Below are 21,575 nucleotides of genomic sequence, written 5' to 3'. Positions count from 1 at the left end.
TACATTAAACTTATAAAATGCCTTACAAACAATCAAAACTGTAAATTTGACTGTAAAAAAGTTTCCCAAAATGGTATAAAACTGTTCATTCCTATTCTCCAATTCACATAGTTAGAAACCTTTAACGAATTGACTTGCGATCATTTCCTGTGTAAACTCCATCATGGTAACATTACATCCTTTGAATATTCAAACACTCTGTTTACTATTATCACTTATCTGCTTATTTGTTATCAATTTAACAATTTACAAAATTTTATTGAAAAGTTTAACAGGATCTTTAACCCTGGATTTTTACATCATAAATTTTATAACACATTTCCTCAACTTTTATTCATATATGTGATATTTTGTGTTCAGCAAGTCACAATAACTTATCATTATCAAAGATAACCTTGTAATTATCATGCAGTATCTGTATAATGATAACTGTCACGGACATGGTGTTCCCTATAGTCTACATCTTTTCATCCCACTTAAAATCACACTTCATGTATATTCATAAATACATCTATAATATAATAACATTCTGTACTGTATATACATGTCCAAAAAGCCAATAATTAAGTTATTCAGTCAGGGCTTTAGGCCAAGTACATTACAAGTATTTAATTGTGGTTTGAAAAACCTGTTTTGAGTGATACACAACTGCATATTTAAGTCTATTCTGAGATGTAAAGGCCAGTAATATTTAACTTCAAGATACATTGTCAAATATGTTCAACTATGAAAAGAATTTAAAGCTTGAATATTTGAACCACATTAAAGTCCTCTTCCAGGAAGTAACCTGTACCCTGGTGTATTATATAAAGAAGTAACACAGGTGGAGGTGGTGTAGGTAGGTTTTACTCAGGATCAGGGCAGTAAACCACATTAAATTTACCAGAGCACAGTCCACCCATGGCATCGTTCCTGGACAGGCTGTGAAGCAGTTTTACATTCCACTTTCACAAGGAACTGATAACTTCTGTACATGTCAGAGCAGAGGTACAGTGTGAATGACCATAGAAAGGATTTCATGATCAATCACAACGAAAGTGACCTGCACCGTCCGGGAATCGAATCCGAGCCATCCAATTCACAGTCCAACGCTCTACCTACTGAGCTATCTGGACAGGTGAGGACTTGTGTCCATAGAAATGCCTCAAACCCATAATCCCCAGTTTGGATTTGTCATAACAACACAGTTAATGTCATAAATGATGGCATTCAAACTTAAATGGGAAAAGATCAAAGGTGCTCTAGTTATCATGCATTAACATTGTGCCCTTTTGTACATTAATGGGTCATGGTATCTTTACAGAAAAGTTTGACTGCAGCTCTTACAAAAAATAACTAAAAATAAAATTTCTGTCTGCACACTCAGACATTGATTAATTATTCATCCTTCTATTGAAAACATGCAATAATGTATATTGAAAATTGGTTACAACTTAGCAGAATTTTAAAGACACAGGACCCCCCAAGATCAGTAAATTTGCTCATTTCTTTAGAAAGGTCAAACATGTGTTTTATAATAGATTTAGAGCAAAATATAATTGAGCCGCGTCATGACAAAACCAACATAGTGCGTTTGCAACCAGCATGGATCCAGACCAGCCTGCGCATCCTCGCAGTCTGATCAGGATCCATGCATGTCGCTATCAGTTTCTCTACTTGCTATAGAGTTGGTAAGCGAACAGCATGGATCCTGATCAGACTGCGCGGATGCTCAGGCTTGTCTTTTTCCATGCTGGTCGCAAACGCACTATGTTAGTTTTGTCGTGACGCGGCTCATATGTTAAACAACAGTGAAAAGAGTGAGCACAGAATATGAAGCCATGTGCTGTAGAGGTAACAGTAGTGTTTTGACTTCCATACAAATTTAAATTAATCAATATAATTATAACAATTGCTAAAAAGCAAAAGATCATCTATATGGGTAGTTATTTGGAAACATTAATATTTCAATAAGTTGCTTTACAAGTACATGTATAGACAACTTCAGTTTATGTGCACTTCAGCACTTCTTTAAATTGAAACTGAAAATACATGCAGAATATGCACAACCATTGTATCACTGTCATACTTTACAATCTATTTTCTAAATGTTCATTATGCAGATAGGAAAGACAGTTACATGCAATTAAATGAAGTGTTAAAGGAAATAATTTTATAATTACTAGTATGCATAACTGTTGACTTGAGTTGAATAAAAATGTAAAATGTTAATAGTTTTTACAGTCATTTTTACTGCAGGCTTACTGTTAACTTTTTCCTAACAATAAATTAATTTTATCATCAAAGTGTTTATATGATGAGAATAAAAAGCTACATGTACATGTATATACAAAATACAGATGTGGAGAAAGCAATGGTTGCCAAATAAGGTTTTATAATACTGAAGATTTCATGTAATAGCATTGACTATTGTATACTTATTTCACTTTTTAACATATTTTAAGATTTCATGTTATAACCTTGACCCTTCTATACTTATTTCACTTCTTATGTATTATTTTAAAGAACTTGATATCTTGTCCCCATGATAAACTGATTCTTCATAACAAATTCTACATGTACGTATATGTTGATTCTATACAAATGTTATTCTAAAATAGCTGTTATCTAAAACATCTGCCCTCTCATTGATTGAAAAGAAAAGTTCAGTGACCATAGATCACTATCATAAAGAAACGTTTCATAATTAACAAGAAATTACATGTATTCTGAATGTTTAAATATTGTTAAAGCAAGAATTAAATGTAAAAGTCTTAAATGTTATGAAATAAACTGTCAATTATTTTAATACGGTCAATGTCAATTAAAGGTCTATGTTACGTCATATTTAAACACTAATTTAAAAGCAATTTGCTTAATAAGGTCAGTAAATAACATCTACACAATTCAATCTTAAATTTCTTTACAATATGTTATCCAAAATTTTACTTCAAAATCTAATTTAAAGTAACTTTCTCCATTTCAAATATTCCATTAAATTGTATTTTGTATGTAAACATTGTACGGTATAATTCCACTGGAACAGTCAGTCGTAAAAATACACCGATACAATACATGAAAACATGTGATTAAATGTCCAATAAACAATCTATTGACACGTAGAATCTAGGGCAGTCCACTGAGCATGCTCCAAGCACATTTCCTTAACAAGCGTCTCTTGTAGTAAATACAAGATTTAAATATCCTCATAGGGTGTTATCAGATAACCCAAATCTCCTACTTTAAAGACAACATATCTGAAATTGATTATCAAGACAGACTAAAATAGAACAAGGAAAAACAATCTTTGTGTCAACATTGCTACAATTAAAGGGAAACAAATCTTACTACACTTTGGTTTAACAAAGAGTATGCAATTACTTTCCCTGTGTGGTTACACAGAGGTAAGTTATAAATCAAGCATGTCTGCAAGACTGGTAAATTGCTGGAAGGATTAGATTGAACACAGAAACTGCCATTTTTTTCATGCTTAATCTAAGCTACTTTTATTATACATTCATGATGAAGTATCAAAGCACATAGCAATTGTTGTTTTTTAATAACTAAAAGAGTACTCGGTAACTCACTATTTCTAAATATGCAAGTTTGATACATGTACTTCTGTTTTTTTACTGAAAACATTTATATTTTAAAAACTGCATTGCTTCTATTAATAGGAGTGAAACATCTCATTAAATGGTTTGGCATATTCTAAGAAATATACTTGTCAAGAACTGTAACTATAGTTTCTTTTGCCTTTGAATTGTCCGATATACACAATATAATAATCATTATATAACACAACAGCTGTTGAAATATGTATACATGTACATGTATATTTAAAAGCGCTTAATACAGGTACATGTATGTTTTCTTGTGTTAGATTTTTAGATTTTAAGTTCTTGTTTTTACGATATATGTTAAATTTTAAAACAAGAGGGCCATGATGGCCCTGAGGTCGCTCACCTATATATAGGCCCCCCAAAACCCCCCCCCCCCCCCCCACGTTGCAGGGCCAATTTAACCCAAGGGCTTTTATTTGCACAAACTTGGTAGACACCCATAAGAAGATGTTCCATGCTAAACATCTAAGCTTTTTACTATACACATATAGTTAAAAACAATGACACCCCTGGGGCCGGGCCAGTTTTGACCCCAGGGCTTTTATTTGAACAAACTTTGTAGACACTTACTAGAAGATGTTTCATGCTTAATATCTAAACTCTAGCTATTTGGGTTTTTTCAAAGAAGATTTTAAGTTTTTGCTATACACATATAAAGAAAATCAATGACCCCCGGGGCGGGGCCAATTTTGACCCCAGGTCTTTTATTTGAACAAACTTTGTAGACACTCACTAAAAGATGTTTCATGCTTAATATCTTAACTCTAGCTATTTGGGTTTTTTCAAAGAAGATTTTTTAAGTTTTTGCTATACACATATAAGGAAAATCAATGACCCCGGGGCGGTGCCAATTTTGACCCCAGGGCTTTTATTTGAACAAACTTGGTAGACACTTATTAGAACATGTTTCATGCTTAATATCTTAGCTCTAACTCTTTTGGTTCTTTAAAAGAAGATTTTTTAAGTTTTTACTAAATGCATATAGGGAAAATCAATGACCCCCTGGGGCGGGGCCAATTTTGACCCCAGGGCTTTTATTTGAACAAACTTGGTAGATACCTATTAGAACATGTTTGATGCTCAATATCTTAGCCATAGCTCTTTGAGTTCTTTAAAAGAAGATTTTTTAAGTTTTTACTATAAGCATATAGGGAAAATCAATGACCCCCCCAGGGCGGGGCCAATTTTGACCCCAGGGCTTTTATTTTAACAAACTTGGTAGACACCCATTAGAACATGTTTCATGCTAAATATCTTAGCTCTAGCTCTTTGGGTTCTTTAAAAGAAGATTTTTTAAGTTTTTACTATATGCATATAGGGAAAATCAATGACCCCCCTGGGGCGGACTCAATTTTGACCCCAGGGCTTTTATTTGAACAAACTTGGTAGACACTCACTAGAAGATGTTTCATGTTAAATATCTAAGCTCTAGCTCTTATGGTTTTTTAAAAGAAGATATTTAAAGTTTTTTCTTTCGGTTGCCATGGCAACCAGAGTTCTGCATGGAATTAAATTCTTTGAACAATTTTCAAAGGTGACCACCAAAGGAACATTCCTGTGAAGTTTGGATGAAATTGGCTTAGTGGTTTATGAGGAGATGTCATTTAAAGTAAAAGTTTACGGACGGACGCCGGACGAAAAGCGATCACAAAAGCTCACCCTGTCACATTGTGACAGGTGAGCTAAAAACAGTGTGGTTTTTGTGTTCAAAAGTTGTCTTTTTTGTTTTTGTTTTTTTTACAGATTTAAACATTATTAACCTTCAAATAGCCTGCTGGTGGCAACTCATATACATATAACTCATGCAACCAGTGCAGACTAAGTTTAGCCCTGGTACATCTGCACCACCTGAATATGGTCTGCACTATGCGCTATTTTAGTACTCATAATGAGAATTTTCCCTAAAATTGATAAACAGTTCAGTCCTGAAAATTGACCATTTATGATATTAGGCATGGTATTTTAGAGATTAAGGTGCTAATTCTATGTTGCTACCTCATGTTAAAAAAGAAATCACTGCAGAGACTTACTGACAAGATAAAATACTAGACTTCACTTTCTCTTCGTGCAGAGTGCTGTAGCAGGATCAAACCAACAACCTTAACTTTCTCATGCATATTTGATAAATTTGTATACTTATAAACTTCTTCATATAACATTCACATTATGTGTTTAATACATTTGTGTAGTTATCAGACCCCATACTACATGCATCTTATGTCAACTGATAGGGTTTAAACATTTGTCTGTTCCCTCAGCTGGGTTTCTTTAGCCTCCAAAATGGCTAAGGATGTGGTGAATCATACAATAAATCATTTGTATCAACTTGTCATTGATGTCTGCATACAGCATGTCTAATAAATTTGTATTACACCTTCTAAATTTGTGCAACAGATTTTTCCTGCTTTGAATTTGGAACAGTCCTTCAAATATAAGGCGATTTCTGATTCAATATCAAAATACAAAAAATGAGCTACTAATAGTATAGAGCTAGGTCTGACTTGCCTGGCTTAATAATGGTGGAAAAAGGTAAAATATTTTTGGTTGCAGTCTGGCCTGGCTCATAATCATTTAATGGAGGTAAAGCCAAGGCAAATTAATTTTGGTTCCAGCAGGATAAGGGTTCAATAACTAACTTCTACCCTTTATGTGTTTATATAAAAATTTAACAACAAAACTTAATGACTGTGTTATTAATCATTGATACTTACAAAAAACATAATACAGGAAATGATTTTAAACTGAATACTTGGGTGAAATACAGACAAAGTCATCAGCGTAAGATCTACATTGTCTTCCTCATATAAGCTTATTCAGTTATTATGCCACCGCAGCATCTGCGATGCGGTGGCATATAGCGATTCACCTGTGTGTGTGTTTGTTTGTGTGTGTGTGTGTTATATAGATTATATAGTGAACTTAAAAAATCTTCTTGTGAAAAACCGCTAGTCCAATTTCAACCAAACTTGGCAGGATTGAACCTTGGGTGAAGGCCTTCCAAAGTTGTTCAAAGAATTTCATTCCATGCAGAATTCTGGTTGCCATGGCAACCAAAAGGAATTATAAGAATAAATTTAAAAAATCTTCTTGTAAAGACCCAAGAGGCCTAGAGCTTAGATATTTTGCATAAGGCATTGTCTGGTAGACCTCTACCAAGATTGTTCAAATTATAGCCCTGGGGTCAAAATTGGCCCCGCCCGGGGGTCATTGATTTTCACTATATGTACATATAGTAAAAACTTAAAATACCTTCTTGTCTAAAGGTACCAGGCTTAGAGGTTTGATATTTGGTATATGATATTATCTATAAGTACTCTACCAAAGTTGTTCAAATTTTGCCTCTAGTGTCAAAATGAGCCCCACCCCGGGGGTCATCGGTTTTTCATATATGTATATAGTAAAAACTTTAAAAAATCATCTTCTCTAAATTCACAAAGGCCAGAGGTTAGATATTTTGCATGAAACATTGTGTAGTGAACCTTTAGCAAGATTGTACAAATTATAGCCCCGGGGGTCATAGGTTTTCCTCATATGTATATAGTAAAAACTTAAAAAATCATCTTCTCTAAATTGACAAAGACTAAGGTCCAAGGCTTAGAGGTTTGATATTTGGTATGTGCTATTATCTATAAGTACTCTACCAAAGTTGTTCAAATTTTGCCTTTAGTGTCAAAATTAGCCCTGCCCCGGGGGTCATAGGTTTTCCTCATATGTATATAGTAAAAACTTAAAAAATCATCTTCTCTAAATTGACAAAGACTAGAGGTTAGATATTTTGCATGAAACATTGTGTAGTGAACCTCTAGCAAGACTGAACAAATTATAGCCCTAGGGTCAAAATTGGCCCCACCCCCGGGGGTCATTGATTTTCACTATGTACATATAGTAAAAAATTAAAAAATCTTATTGTCTGAAGGTACAAGGCTTAGAGCTTAAATATTTGGTAAATGATATCATCTATAGGTGCTCTACCAAAGTTGTTCAAATTTTGCCTCTAGTGTCAAAACTAGCCCTGCCCCAGGGTCATAGGTTTGTTTTCCTTACATGTATATAGTAAAAACTTTAACACGATTGCATTTGAGAAAAATGCTATGCCACCGCATTAATACAACACTAAATAGTAGTGTAGGAACAGATTTTTTTTGTTTCTATACAATTGAAGATTGTCATAATGCATATCTAATTCTTATTATCAGATTAGTGGTTAAATCTATTGTTAACTCAATAAAAGATCAGAGTAGGAATATATCAATGCACTTGAGTCTAGTGAATTTGGTGGTGAAGGTCATATTTCACACAGCCTAAAATTTCATGACTGCATCAAAGGACAACATGTAATACACTTTGTCAAAATCAAGGTCAGCTGATATCAAAGTTCACTTTTAATTTTGACACTAGAGGCAAAATTTGAACAACTTTGGTAGAGTACCTAAAGATGATATCATTTAACAAATATTAAAGCTCTAAGCCTAGTACCTTCAGACAATAAGATTTTTTTTGATTTTTTACTATATGTATATATTGAAAAATCAATGACCCCGGGGCGGGGGCAATTTTGACCCCAGGGCTATTATTTGAACATTCTTGCTAGAGTTTCACTTCACAATGTTTCATGCAAAGTATCTAACCTCTAGCATTTGTCAATTGCTAGAAGAATTTTTTTTAAAGTTTTTACTATAAGTTTTTACTATGTAAATATGAGGAAAATCAATGACCCCCGGGGCCGGGCCGATTTTGACCCCAGGGCTATAATTTGAACAATCTGGGTAGAGGTCTATCAGACAATGCCTTATGCAAAATATCTAAGCTCTAGGCCTTTTGGGTCTTTACAAGAAGGTATTTTAAAATTTTACTGTATGTACATATAGTGAAAATCCATAACCCCCGGGGCAGGGCTGATTTTGACCCCAGGGCTATAATTTGAACAATATTGGTAGAGGTCTACCAGACAATGCCTTATGCAAAATATCTAAGCTCTAGGCCTATGGGTCTTTATAAAAAGGTATTTTAAGTTTTTACTATATGTACATATAGTGAAAATCAATGACCCCCGGGGCGGGGCCGATTTTGACCCCAGGGCTATAATTTGAACAATCTTGGTAGAGGTCTACCAGACAATGCCTTATGCAAAATATCTAAGCTCTAGGCCTTTTGGGTCTTTACAAGAAGATTTTTTAAATTTATTCTTATAATTCCTTTTTGTTGCCATGGCAACCAGATTTCTGCATGGAATTAAATTCTTTGAACAACTTTGGAAGCCCTTCACCCAAGGATCAATCCTGCCAAGTTTGGTTGAAATTGGACTAGTGGTTTTTCACAAGAAGATTTTTTAAGTTCACTATATAATCTATATAACACACACACACACAAACAAACAAACAAACACACACACACACACACACACACAGGTGAATCGCTATATGCCACCGCATCGCAGATGCTGCGGTGGCATAAAAAATCTTCTCGAATTGACAAAGGCTAGTAAACATTGTGTAGTGAACCTTTAGCAAGATTATTCAAATTAAAGCCCTGGGGTCAAAATTGGCCCCGCCCCTGGGGATCATTGATTTTCAGTCACTATGTCATAAAGAAAAAAATTAAAAATCTTATTGTCTGAAGGTACTAATCTTATAATAACAGATAGGTAAGTGATCTATGCATTATGGCAATCTGTATAGAATCAAAAAAAAATTGTGTTCCTACATTACTATTTAGTGTTGTATTTATGCGGTGGCATGGCATTTTTTACAAATGCAATCTTGTTTTTATTTATATTTTCGTGACAGAAACTGAAATAATTATGTTCCTTATTCTTAAGTTTTTGGTACAGTTTAGTTAAACTTAAAGCAAAACGCTATTAAAATTGTTACAGTCCTTTTAGATAAATGCATGTGCATGAGATATATTTGAAGACCAGTTTCTGTAAAAGGAAGTTTTCTAATCAAAATGAAAAATATTTTGAAAATAGTAATTTAATAATATATACATGTAGGTTTATGGGTAAACAGTAAAATTACCATCCCTAGTAAAATACTGTAGCACCTCCAGGGGCGTACCTGGAGGTATTTGAAGAATACGCCCATAAAAGTTGGGGGCCAGGGGGCCGCTAGGGCCCCCGGTGGGTCCAGGGCAAAGCCCTGGCCAGGGGTTCAGGGGGCGGGAGGCCCCCGAAAAAAATTGATTAAGCATCATTTTAAAAGGCTGAAATGCCATAAAATAGCTTCTCAAATGTCTTTCCCAGACTAAAACTTAATCAATATAATAAAAAAGTATTAAACGTATTACAACAAAATTACAACAAACGATTAGATTTTATTCCTTCTTCATAACTATTTACTATATATTTATTCATTCATTCTTTTTTATTATAATTTTTATGTTTTTATTTATTTATTTATTCATTTACATCTCTGTTATAATCTACACTTTAAATATCAAAGCCAGTCTTCTTTCTTTTTTAGCCGCAAAAATATCGACAATACGTTCAGCATCAAGCTTCTTTTCCTGGTAAATGTTCAGAAGTCCCAAGCCGGACAGCCTCTCAGTCGTCATGGTTGACCTGAGGTATGATTTAACTCTACGCATTGTAGAGAACGATCTCTCTGCAGTAGCGGTAGAGACCGGCACTACCATAAGAAGTGCCAAGCATTTCCTGATATTTGGATACAATGCTTCACTTGTAACTTTTAATGAATCCTTTAAGTTTTCTGGAGTCGTTTCTCGTTGGGCAGCTAGTGTTGGATCAGTCCACCACGTCCTCCACAAGACACATTCACGGAGGAATGTATCTTCGTCAACATCCAAGCATGTCTGTAGACCCCTGTATAGTTCTCGGCACTGTGATACAGGAAGACCAGACTTTGAAACCTATAAAATAATCGATAATTTCAATATTCCAATTTAAGCAAAGAATCAATTCTTTAAATGAAATAATGTTAAAAGAAGATTTCCTCGTTATATATGTAGTAGTAATGGATTCAATGAGCATTTTCATATCTGCAGTACATGTCTTAGTAATCAAGAATAAAGTTGATTTAAACATGTTTACAAATTATCATGAAAGCTACAATATAATGTGATTAAGTATTTGTCAAAATATATGTCGACATACAATTTCTCTCAGCATCACTCAGTACTGTTCACACAACGAAACATATAAAATGCCCAATTTTATACAATATTTTCTATTAAAATGCTAACTGGAGAGATACTGGGTTTTATTGGTGAATTAAAACCCACATCACCAACAGTATATCATTTACACTGTGACCGAACTTGTTTTGGTGTACGCTTCAATTTTCATGATTCCAAAAATTTTGTAAATTAACTTGTTAATGGTACGGAAGCTTATCAGGGCCTACAGTTGATAAGATGTTTTACGCTAAGTTAACTTTTTTTATTCGCATTGATAAGATGTTTTCGAATGTCTCAATAAAATTTACTGACAAAGATGAGAAGATTTAAGGCATTGCAACTGAACTTTTCTCGATATGCTCTCCGGCAAAAATCCTGTCGAAACTTCGTGATTTCACGACTATGCTGAAATATTTAGTAAGACGCAATGACGTTTACTCACATTGACAAATAGCTCAGGTAATTCAACAAAAGTTTTTTGGGAATGATTAAAAACTTATACGTATTACGTATTTATCATATAACGTCTTCACTTCATGGAATGTTTTTGGTCAAAACAAGAAGAAACAAGTTGACGTGACGTGAAACTTGTACTTACGTGGGGGCCCTGATAAGCTTCGGTACTCGATTCAAATGTCATTATTTCTCTAAAAAAGTTAAACGTTTCACCGCAATGTTATAACTATAAGCTTTAAATACGTTTGTTTGAATAGCGTTTTTCGCACAGACGTTGAATGTCTGACGAGCGTCGTTCAAATCAGTAATTGAAAATTGCGTTTTTTATACATTTTAAGGCATCTTGAAAAGAAAATGTGTTAGTTTCTAATGAATATGCTATTTATCACACATAGAAGTGAAAAAATATTCACATTTTCACACGTGCTATATTGCAATTTTCTGACTTCTCTGTGTAATAGCATATTTACTCAAAATTAACAATAAATCGTCTATACATCAATGTTTATTGATCTATTATAAATATGAAAACATGTCAATATAAAAGCATTTACTGACCTGACTTGGGATTAGCATTTGTGCGTTGTATCTAGGATTTGCTTGTAAAAGGCGATTCTCCAGCTCTGTTAACAGATGGTCAAGAAAAGGGTAATACATATTAATTTTCCAGAATTGCGATGATGTATCACTTGGGCCATTTGGGCGATTTCTCTGACGTCCGACGTTTCTTGGAATGCAGGGATCGACTCCTACATTCGAAGCAAGATCCACAGCTTTCTGGTACAAAGAATCCCAAACAGCAGTGTCGCCCCTTTCATTCTGTAAGATAATTCGAAAATATCAAAGCGTCACAATTATGTCTATAAGAAAGATATCTAGAGCGTTTATAAAATATTGATCGTTCTGTTGAGGCTCAGTGCAAACTACCTAACCTGAAATATTCTCCATACAAGTGAAAAGTCTTTGCTGTACCTAATTACGGTTTTAACACCGTTAAAGTAAATTACGTTTGATTCATATTTATTTCATGCTGTCCAGAGGTTTACTGTAATATATCAGATGATTATGAGAACATAAACCACAAATATAATTTTCACTGAAGCCGGACAAGACCTGAATGCAGATGAAAAGAATATCATGCGTAAATGGAATGACTGGCAAAAAATGCCGTCATACATATACATTTTGCCTAAATAAAGGAAAAGAAAGTTGATGTCATCATACATCATGTTAAAAATTTAATAAACTTAGAGAAATTTAACAGAGCTATATTACAAAAGCATGATTATTTGTTTTAATTATAAGATTGAAATATATTTCATTCGGGAACACCAGCGTATTCTATTTTCACTCGTGGCTACGCGACTCGTGAATATATTGCATCTGGTGTTCACTCAGGTTTGTGCAAAACAAACATATACCGGTATATCCTTTATGTAATACAAAGTGGGACATAAAAAATCAATCCTCATGACTATATCTACACCTTCACATGTAAATGAGTCTATTTTATCATAAGAAATATAATCCGTTCTGATAAAAACATTTGACTTCATAAGTTCTTGCTGTATTTGTGAACATAGGTGTACATGTGAGCTATGTAGATCTCATACAGTATAAAGAAAGAAAACATTTCTATTTATAAATCGTATCACTTAAATTTTTTGTATCATTAAGAATATGAATAAAATGACCAACTTGCCTTCAATGTAGCAATCACCACTCTAGTTTCTGTGGCAGCTCTTAAGAGGTCACAGGCTTTCTGCTGTAGCATGGTTGATAGTCCAACAAGTGCAGCAAGAACATGCTCCGCTGTTACAAGGGTGATTATAAAATCAAACTTTAGCACGGATAGACTATATGCAGCTGCCTTCGTGTCGCCATTCGCACCCAGGTCCTCCAGTGATGTTACTACAGTTCTTAAACAAAATTGAATGTGAATCAAACATATATAAATATATATAAAATAATTAAATGCGTAAATATTTCATCATTTAATACACACATGTTTTATTTCAATAGATATGTGTTTAATGTAAGACATTTGTCATTAAAGCATCTCGGCAAAGAATTCATAATTTATGCTTATATTGAATGTATCAAACACAGTGATACCTGTATGAGCATAAAAACGTGTGAAGAGCATCGGCCCTAGCTGCCCAACGTGTCTCACATAACGACTGAAGCTTCTGTCGCTCTTCCATTTCTTCACGGCTGGTGGGGTCACATCCGAGAGTTTCTTGAAAATTTAGCAAACGTTTTGCGGACATGTTAAAAGCAAACGCTACTGTCTGCACCGTGGCCATCATATTTCTAACATACGTGCAGTTGGATGCGTGGACAATTGCTAAGTTCAAGCAATGGGCCTTGCAATGGGTATAAACTGCCTCAGGATATTGTTGGCGGATCCTGGCTTGGACACCTCTATATAACCCGGACATATTTGAGGCCCCGTCGTATCCCTGACCCCTTATATAGTCCATCTGTACTCCTGTATGAATAAAGAAGTAATCATATCATTACAATTATAATAACCTTGATTATTATTATCAACATTATCATCCTTATTTCAGCCTTAATATTCATCATCATCATTATCATCATCATCATCATCAACATCATCATCATTATTATTATTATTATTATTATTCATTTAAACAGCATTTTAAAGAGATTTTCTATAAACTGTTAAAAACTGTTCTTTTAATATCTTTGTTTTATATTGCATACAATAATATACTATAAAATGTAAAAAATGTACAAAAGAGATTTGTTAAAACAGGTTGAGTGAAAGGACCCCCCCCCCCGAAAAAATATCTGCATTGTAAAGATGCCAAACTTTTATTAATTTGTAAATCAAAGTAGGCACGGAAATTAATATTTTCAGTTTTAAATTGTGTTTAAACATGGATCTCAGAAAGTTATTTTAGATACTAAACTGTCGTAAATAAAGATATAATGTTATTTATTCAGTTTATTGTGTCAAATTTCTCAATCATTACCTAAACATCTGAGGTTTTCAAGAAAGGCGTTAGCCAATGCCTCCCCCGTGGTACTCTTGCACTCGGAGAAACCAAGGAATTCTTCCCTGATCTCGCTGCCCTTCAGATATCGCACACAAAGAGCCATTTGCTCCATTGTAGCGCAGTCTGTTGCCTCGTCTGCTATCAGGCTGAACATTTGAGACTGATTACATTCGGTGACGATTTCATCAGAAATAAGTTTGCCACATATGGCAATTATCTCGTTCTGAATCTTTGGAGAAGTGTAGCGCGTCCTTGGGTCTCTATTTTCCAGATGGTCTTTCAGAACTGGATTATTTTTAGCCTGAAATTCTAGTAGTGCTTGAAAGTTCCCCTTTCTGTCAGAATCAGCATCTTCGCGGTGACCACGGATTGGAATGTTTTGCTTTCCACAAAGCATAAGGGTATCGACAATCAGTGCCATAATTTTTCGGTTTTTCTCAACCAAAGCATTATATGCTGAGGATATACTGCACTCAATATCCTTTTGTTGTCGATTCTGTATCGCTACAAAGTTTTCTGCAGCAATTGAACTAGAGATATGAATATCAGATTTCCCGTGCTTATCTAAAATCTTTTTTATGTTACTCCAGTCTGTAACTACAGTTGTTGTCAGTGCCTTGCTGCGGGGATCAGAACCAGAAAATAGAAAACACGGGGCACAAAAGACCCCATCCAGCTTTACAGAATACCTCAGCCAGCTATAAGACGTAAACCAAGCCGGTTGTGGCGTCCTAAATCTTCCACTAGCATACCTGAATGTTAAAAAATTATTGAGTGTAAAAATTTTTACCGAATTATAAAAAAAAGACAAGAATGTCATTGAAAATTAAAATTATCATATTTAGATCTAGATTCTACTTATGCAAAATATAAAAAAAAATATATAGATTTCTAATAAAGAAAAAAAAATCACGCTGAAAGGTTTTGAACCGACAGCTCAATTCTTCGAAACCACCGAGCGGCATCCGCTCTAACCACTGAGCTATATAGCCAATATAAATTTATAGGTTGATATTAAGTATATAATATTATAAAGTCGTCAGATGACATTAAACTATTCAGCCGTATGTTAATTTAATTGTTCTCCATACGCTAATCATTTAAATCTCAAATGAATATTTTTACGCGATAATTTGAATAAAGCTACTTTTTGATTATTTATAGATTCTAATTATAGGTAGAATGAGAAGCTAGAATCTACCTTGATGGGAATTTAAAGGCCTGCACATCATTCCATGGTTGAGTCAAAAGAACGAGCTTCTTGTTAACTTCTTTGAAGCTTTCTCCATCTCCAAAAGGATCAGGATAGGGCGGAATGAAATCTCCATCTTTAAAAGACATTTTAAAATTCCCGCCTTGAAAACTTGTAGCGCTAAACATTCATTCGGATCCCGAATAGAAACAACGATAAAAACCATCTTCGCTAGAGTTGCTTCCCGTTGACAAAGTAGAACTGCCGAGTACCGTATTTACGGTATTAGGCTACTTGAAATCTATACGTTTATTTCCATGTCTTTGTACATTACTTCACAGGATCGATCTAGTCAGTTTTGAGCTTAAATTTCAAGGGACCTACACTATGCCCCTTGATTTTTATTCCATTTTTGGAATTTCTAACTTTATCAATTTTTTGAATTTTGCTTGAATTTATACGCCCTGGCGTATTGGCGTATCGGTAGGTACGCCCCTGACCTCAAGTAACAGAATATTTAGGAGGGATGATAATAGTTTGACTGTAAGAATAGCTCTTATTTGCATTAGGGAATATTAACATTACAAATAAGTTAGAGGTAAAAACTATTGATCACTCTTTAAGTTTAGTGAAAAAATAAAATTTTCTTTCCATAATAATTAAGGTTGCTGACATTTAAATTCTGAGCATTGATATAAATGAAAAAAAATATATACATCAATACTGTCATAATAATTAATATACATGTAATGTTCACTTTTGTTTCTACATGTAAATCATACTTTTTACATTGGTGAAAAAATCACTTCCTTATTTATATTGTCTCCTAACAGAATTGATACAGAAAACAAGAGATGCCAGTAGGATAGTATGCTCTACTAATCTCAGTGCTTGATAGTAAAACCAGAGCCTGGATAATGAAGAATTTTCTAAAGTCAAAAAGGGCAATAATTCAAGTTAAAATCCATAATAGGGTCATGGGCCTTGAACAGTGACATCTGGTGCTCTCAAATAAGTGTTTGAAGTTTAACCCTTTACTACATATAGACGTGTTTTGATGGCATTTTGACCCCCCCCCCCCTTTTTTTTTGAGGCCTCAAACAGTGAAAAAATACCCTATTTAGGCCCCAAACACTGTTTTTCGTTGGAAAATGTTGTTAAAAAGTGATAATTTTTTTCGACGCTGACCCCTATCAAAAAGGTATATCAGGGGGTTGCCAGAAGGGGGATGTGCCCTCTTCTGTTTTGGGGGTTTGAAGGGGGGTGGTAGTCCCCCACATCGCCAAGAAAGTTTTGGACTTGTGAGAGGCTAAAAATGACCACAGGTTGATCGTAAGGTAATGTGTAACCAAAGTTGAAAAGCCTTTGACTCTATCTCAATCTATTGAGAAGTTGCAGCACTTTGAAATCAATCTTGATGGAAATAATCAATGCAAAATAGTGATTTTTGGCAATTTTGAGATGTCCCCTTGTTGCCATGGTAACAGGAAAGTTAAGACTGAACATGTTGTTACAAAGGCAATGGTCCAGTCAATATTTGTGCCAAGTTTGATTAGTATTGAAGCATTTTCATATATTCATAGCAGTTTGAACTTGTAGCAGGAGGCTTTTCAATGAAAACGGCCATTTTTCACAATATGCTCTCATGAGGGAAAGGGTTAATGTTACATTTAATAAATTTTATAAAAACAGAAAGAGCGACATTTCATTAATAAATTGGGTTTCATATCAACTCCAGATCTTATTTTGGTGTCCAGACAACCAAAATGAGTTTTATAAGCATAAAAATCTGCAACCTCATTGTGGCAAAATTGGAAGTTCAATTTCTGTTTGCATAAGAAACTCCCCCCTTCGGATCATCCATACATCAATATTAAATCAACAAACATGATTATAAGTTCAACTGTATATTTCCACGTTTGTAACGGATGTTAATTAATCTTTTTTATGATAGAATTATTTTTTTCTGAATGCCAGGCCTAATGCACCGTGAAGGTTAAAGCGTGTTTGCACATGAAAATCTTATATTTGCTGTGTTCCGAATAACAACTATAACACTGTGACTTAGCGCATACACAAGCTGATTAAAGTCTTCATTTGCATGTTTTTAAAATTTGTATACGAACTTTAGTGTTACCATGAGGTTTTCCGCTAAAAATTGTAATTCATGAACAATTTTTGATGATATTTACAACAATACTGTTAAAAAGGTTAATGAAACTGTAGAATGCTTGGTTTTTAGGCCGAAGGCACATTTGGAGATAACGACTTGCATGCAAAAACATAACCAAAGTGTGGCAGGAACAGCAATGCCAACACTGACGTCTGAGTGAGTACAATAGCCCTCCCTATTCTTTAAACAGTCAAGTTAAAAATGTTCCCAGTCTTGGTTTAAGAAATCACAATCAGTGGCATATATCTATTGAGCTAACCAGGAAGGCTTATTTGATTTCAATGTTTATTTACCTTATAGAAAAGTGATAATCAATATATTAACTGATATACCTTTTGTATATCTTACATATCCTGTATTATAAATTACACTATTACAACTGACAATAAAAAAAAGGTTTCTGATAAAAATAAATAATGAGAAGAGGTCACATACACAGTAGATTCTAGATTAAAGTTTGATTGTTTACAAAAACTGTAAATAAACTTGATAAACAAAACTTCCCGCTGAGTTCTAAAAATAGAAGCAAAGTTCATTAAAAATGTAACATGGGTATAGAAGATTTCAAACTTTTAAATAACGATAGACAATAACTTATTCATTAAGGTTACATGGGTATAGATGTTTTCAAACTTCATCTATAAACAATAGCTTATGATGGACAAATCACTATTAAGTTATACATTGTAGTGTGTGTAGTATGATCATCCTAATAAATCTGCTTACTGCAAAACTTTAAAATATTATAAGGATATCGCTATTAACAAATTAATTTACACCCTTTGTATTTATAATGCACAGGTTAATAAGAATATTTTGAAATATTAAAAGATCAGACAACATGATACATTGGCAATTTGCATTCTAAGGATTACACATTATTTTTATGTTATTTAATAATTATACCTCCGCTAGGTTCTTTAGTAAAGAGAGCTTTATGGGATCCGCTAGAAATATGTGTAAACCTTCAAAATGATACAAGTCTGCTAATTTCACAAATCCCTATTGGATGGAAGAGAACAAGTTCTCAAGTTCATTACGCCAAAATGTGTCTAAATAAACACTTGGTTACATTTTTTTCCAGTCTTTTCAACTAGAGGTGTCATTGATAAGGATTTTTGTATCGATATATCGGTAATGAATTATCGGCGATACAGCGATTTATCGATTGCCAGGCTAAATTTTAGCTTTCAAGTCTTTTTAAATGTTTCCTAAGGACACTGACAAAGCAGTTATATATAGACAAATGCAAAAAAGATAAACTATGAAAACTGAACAATTTGTTTCTTTTTTTATACAGCTAAAAATGAAAACTAATGACTAGTAACTATACTATAAGCCTTTTCCATTTTACTTTTGTTGTTGTTGTTGCTATTACGTAGTTACTGATCATGCTAAATCCCGTCCATGCCGCTCTAATAAAGTCTGGTTTAATTGGCAAATTGTAGTGTTTAGAACCTGAATAATTATTAAAGTTTAACATTTTGTAATCATAATTTTTACAAAGAAACACTGACAATTTTTTCTTGGCATTTTCCCTTTTTAAAATCTGAATTGAGGGGTCTTGACATCCACTTAGCAGACGTGCAAGATTACAACGAAATTTGGCAGCATTCGTTAAAAACACTGGGAGGTAACTTTGGCATTGATTTCCGTTTTCACTTTTAGAAAAAAAATGTTTCTGGCATCCATAACTTTACATGTCGCTTTTATTTTGACGTTTTGCGACAGTAAACAGGTCTGTCAGTTCTATAAAACCTGTTCGCTGAAGTCTCTTTAGCTAAAAATATATGTGCATTGGATATCCGATATTTAAAAAATGGAATCGATATCAAATCGGATAACAAAGATCGCTGATACACCGATATCGATTGAATCGATGACACCCCTATTTTCAACCCACCATAGAATGATTACTGGTTGTTAAGGCACCTAGAAATATGTGAATTTATCCAGCATAACTTAAGACGCAACAAAAACCTATACTTAAAATAAAATGTATATTTCTACATACATTTTTTTAACTAAATCTATCTACATCACAGGTGTCAGATGTACATTTGTTCTTGGGTTAGGTTCTACATGTACATCACACAAATGGCACAAACGGGCAACTCAGTAGATCTCAGTAAAACCACTACCTTCTGTTAGCTAGCTGGATGGCTTCCTCACATGGGATTCAAATCCACAGCACTGAGAAAGTAGTTTAAAGTCAACTACCTTAACCACTTGGCAATTGACTTCTCATAAGTGAAACAAAATTTTGAATAAACATTATGCTGTAAAGCATATGATATTTATTGAATAAAACAGAACTTGTCATACATGTACCCTAAATGAAACTGAACACTATGATCAGTTGGTGTTTTGACTACATGGATGGAATGATACGGGGAAGTCAAAAGTAGGGTCCGATAAGCAGGCCCGACTTTTGCTTGCCCGGCTATAGACTACACATGTATATTTAAAAGGAAATCAAATAAAAAACAATCTAAAAATATACAGATTTCTATACCTATCAGTGAAATTTTCAGTGTCATATCTTGTAGGGTACCACCATTTGCATTAAACTCTATTATACGGGGAAGTCAAAGACCGGGCCTGCGAAGCGGGTCCGGGCTTTGGCTTGCCCGGCTATAGACTACATGTGTATATTTAAAAGAAAATGAAATGAAAAACAATTAAAAAATATACAGAATTCTATACCTATCAATGAAATTTTCAGTGTCAGTTCTAGTCGGGCGCCGCCATTTACAATGTAACTCAATGATAAAAGGCGGGGTATTCCGATAACGGAACAAATCTCAACTTTTCGGATAAATGATAATCGTCGAGTGTTCCGAGTGAAAACGGAAGCGGTGCATGTAATACTGAATGACAACTTTAAAACGGAAAGAATGAAAGGAATTTTTAACAACTTCCCCGTTCATAGGCTTTGCCTAATTTCATATTAATAGGTTGGGTATTCCCATAATGGAACAATCGCAACTTTTCGGCTCAATAATAACCGTCGTCGTCGAGGTGTTCCAAGTGAAAACAGAAGCGGTGCATGAAAAAAATAAATGACATCTTTAAAATGGAAAATGTGAAATAAAAATGAATTATTTTAAGCAACTTTCCAATTCCTTGGCTTTTCCTAAGTTCATATTAGATAGACTTACGTTATTTTTATCTTTGACAAAGTAGCTTCCACTGGATCCCTGGAAAATACGCACAGGATAATGACCAAATTCTATAGCGTCTTCAGCTTGTCTGACTATGTCCTGGAATATTGGATCATCTGGGAAGTTGTTTTCAAAATCACCATATTCCAACTCTAGTGATCTCGGTGCAAGTAGTGGGGAATTTTCACCGGTCCCTTCACCGGCCCGGGAGTCTCTAGTCGGAGAACGGGGAGAACGCTCATTTCGAGGGGCATACGCTACTTTCACATTTGTAACATCAGGTTGCGGACTAAAATCCATTTGATCGTCATCGGAAGGGATAACACAAGTTAGGGGACGGTCGATATTCATGTGATCCCGTGACTTGGCCAATTTGTCAAATCGCGAAACAACATAACTTTTAACCCGGAAGTAAACAGATAGTAATAATTCTAATACCAATCACGTATGATACCGTACACTATAATGGTTACGAAGTACTAAATTATTACACCAACCACTTGACTGTAGAACTTTTCATTAATCTTTAATATTATCAAAAATGCATGCAGCTTTATATCTCTGTAATAAAGTCTCTGCAAAAGTTAACTTAATAAATGCCGAAAAAGTTAATTAGATAATGCAAAGTAAATGATTATAAACATAGAATGTTTTACAAATCAGGGTCTTTCAAATTTCAATTTCTATTTGAAAGACCCTGTACAAATGGAGGTAATCAAAATATTAAATATTTTCTAAATTGGTAATTGTATTAAATTGATATCAGCTTTTAATCATTCAAATTTCATATAATACTTTGAATTTCACGTATTTTTAAGACCATTGATA

General features: G+C 34.1%; 2 protein-coding genes across 2 annotated transcripts in view; both read right to left on the bottom strand.

Annotated features, from left to right (window-relative positions):
• Positions 1–21,170, bottom strand: part of LOC132737180 (phosphatidylinositol 4-kinase type 2-alpha-like) — a 48,514-nt gene extending 27,344 nt beyond the window's left edge. Inside the window, exon 1 of the mRNA XM_060724437.1 lies at positions 20,745–21,170. Within this exon, the coding sequence (XP_060580420.1) occupies positions 20,745–21,098 (354 nt within the window). The 5' untranslated portion in view covers positions 21,099–21,170. The remainder of the gene's footprint in view (positions 1–20,744) is intronic.
• Positions 9,942–15,907, bottom strand: LOC132737179 (zinc finger MYM-type protein 1-like). Its single transcript, XM_060724436.1, has 6 exons — positions 15,420–15,907; positions 14,195–14,970; positions 13,308–13,683; positions 12,895–13,111; positions 11,751–12,011; positions 9,942–10,469 (listed from the first exon to the last, which is right to left on the bottom strand). The coding sequence occupies exons 1-6, from the start codon at positions 15,596–15,598 to the stop codon at positions 10,023–10,025; spliced, it is 2,256 nt and encodes a 751-aa protein (XP_060580419.1). The 5' UTR covers positions 15,599–15,907; the 3' UTR covers positions 9,942–10,022.
• Positions 21,171–21,575: the final 405 nt, after the last annotated feature.

This window comes from Ruditapes philippinarum, unplaced genomic scaffold (genome assembly GCF_026571515.1).
Source record: "Ruditapes philippinarum isolate M1 unplaced genomic scaffold, ASM2657151v2 ctg2363_1_1_1_1, whole genome shotgun sequence".
Taxonomy (NCBI): Eukaryota; Metazoa; Mollusca; class Bivalvia; order Venerida; family Veneridae; genus Ruditapes; species Ruditapes philippinarum.
Note: the sequence above shows the minus strand (reverse complement) of the source record. Positions and strands in the feature narration are given on the sequence as shown.

Coding starts and splice junctions, on each gene's coding strand:
- LOC132737179 (XM_060724436.1), bottom strand. CDS start 15,598: ATGTTTAGCGCTACAAGTTTTCAAGGCGGGAATTTTAAAATGTCTTTT. Junction 14,971..15,419: donor GCCTTTAAATTCCCATCAAG/GTAGATTCTAGC, acceptor TTTAACATTCAG/GTATGCTAGTGGAAGATTTA. Junction 12,012..12,894: donor TGGTGATTGCTACATTGAAG/GCAAGTTGGTCA, acceptor ATTATCTTACAG/AATGAAAGGGGCGACACTGC.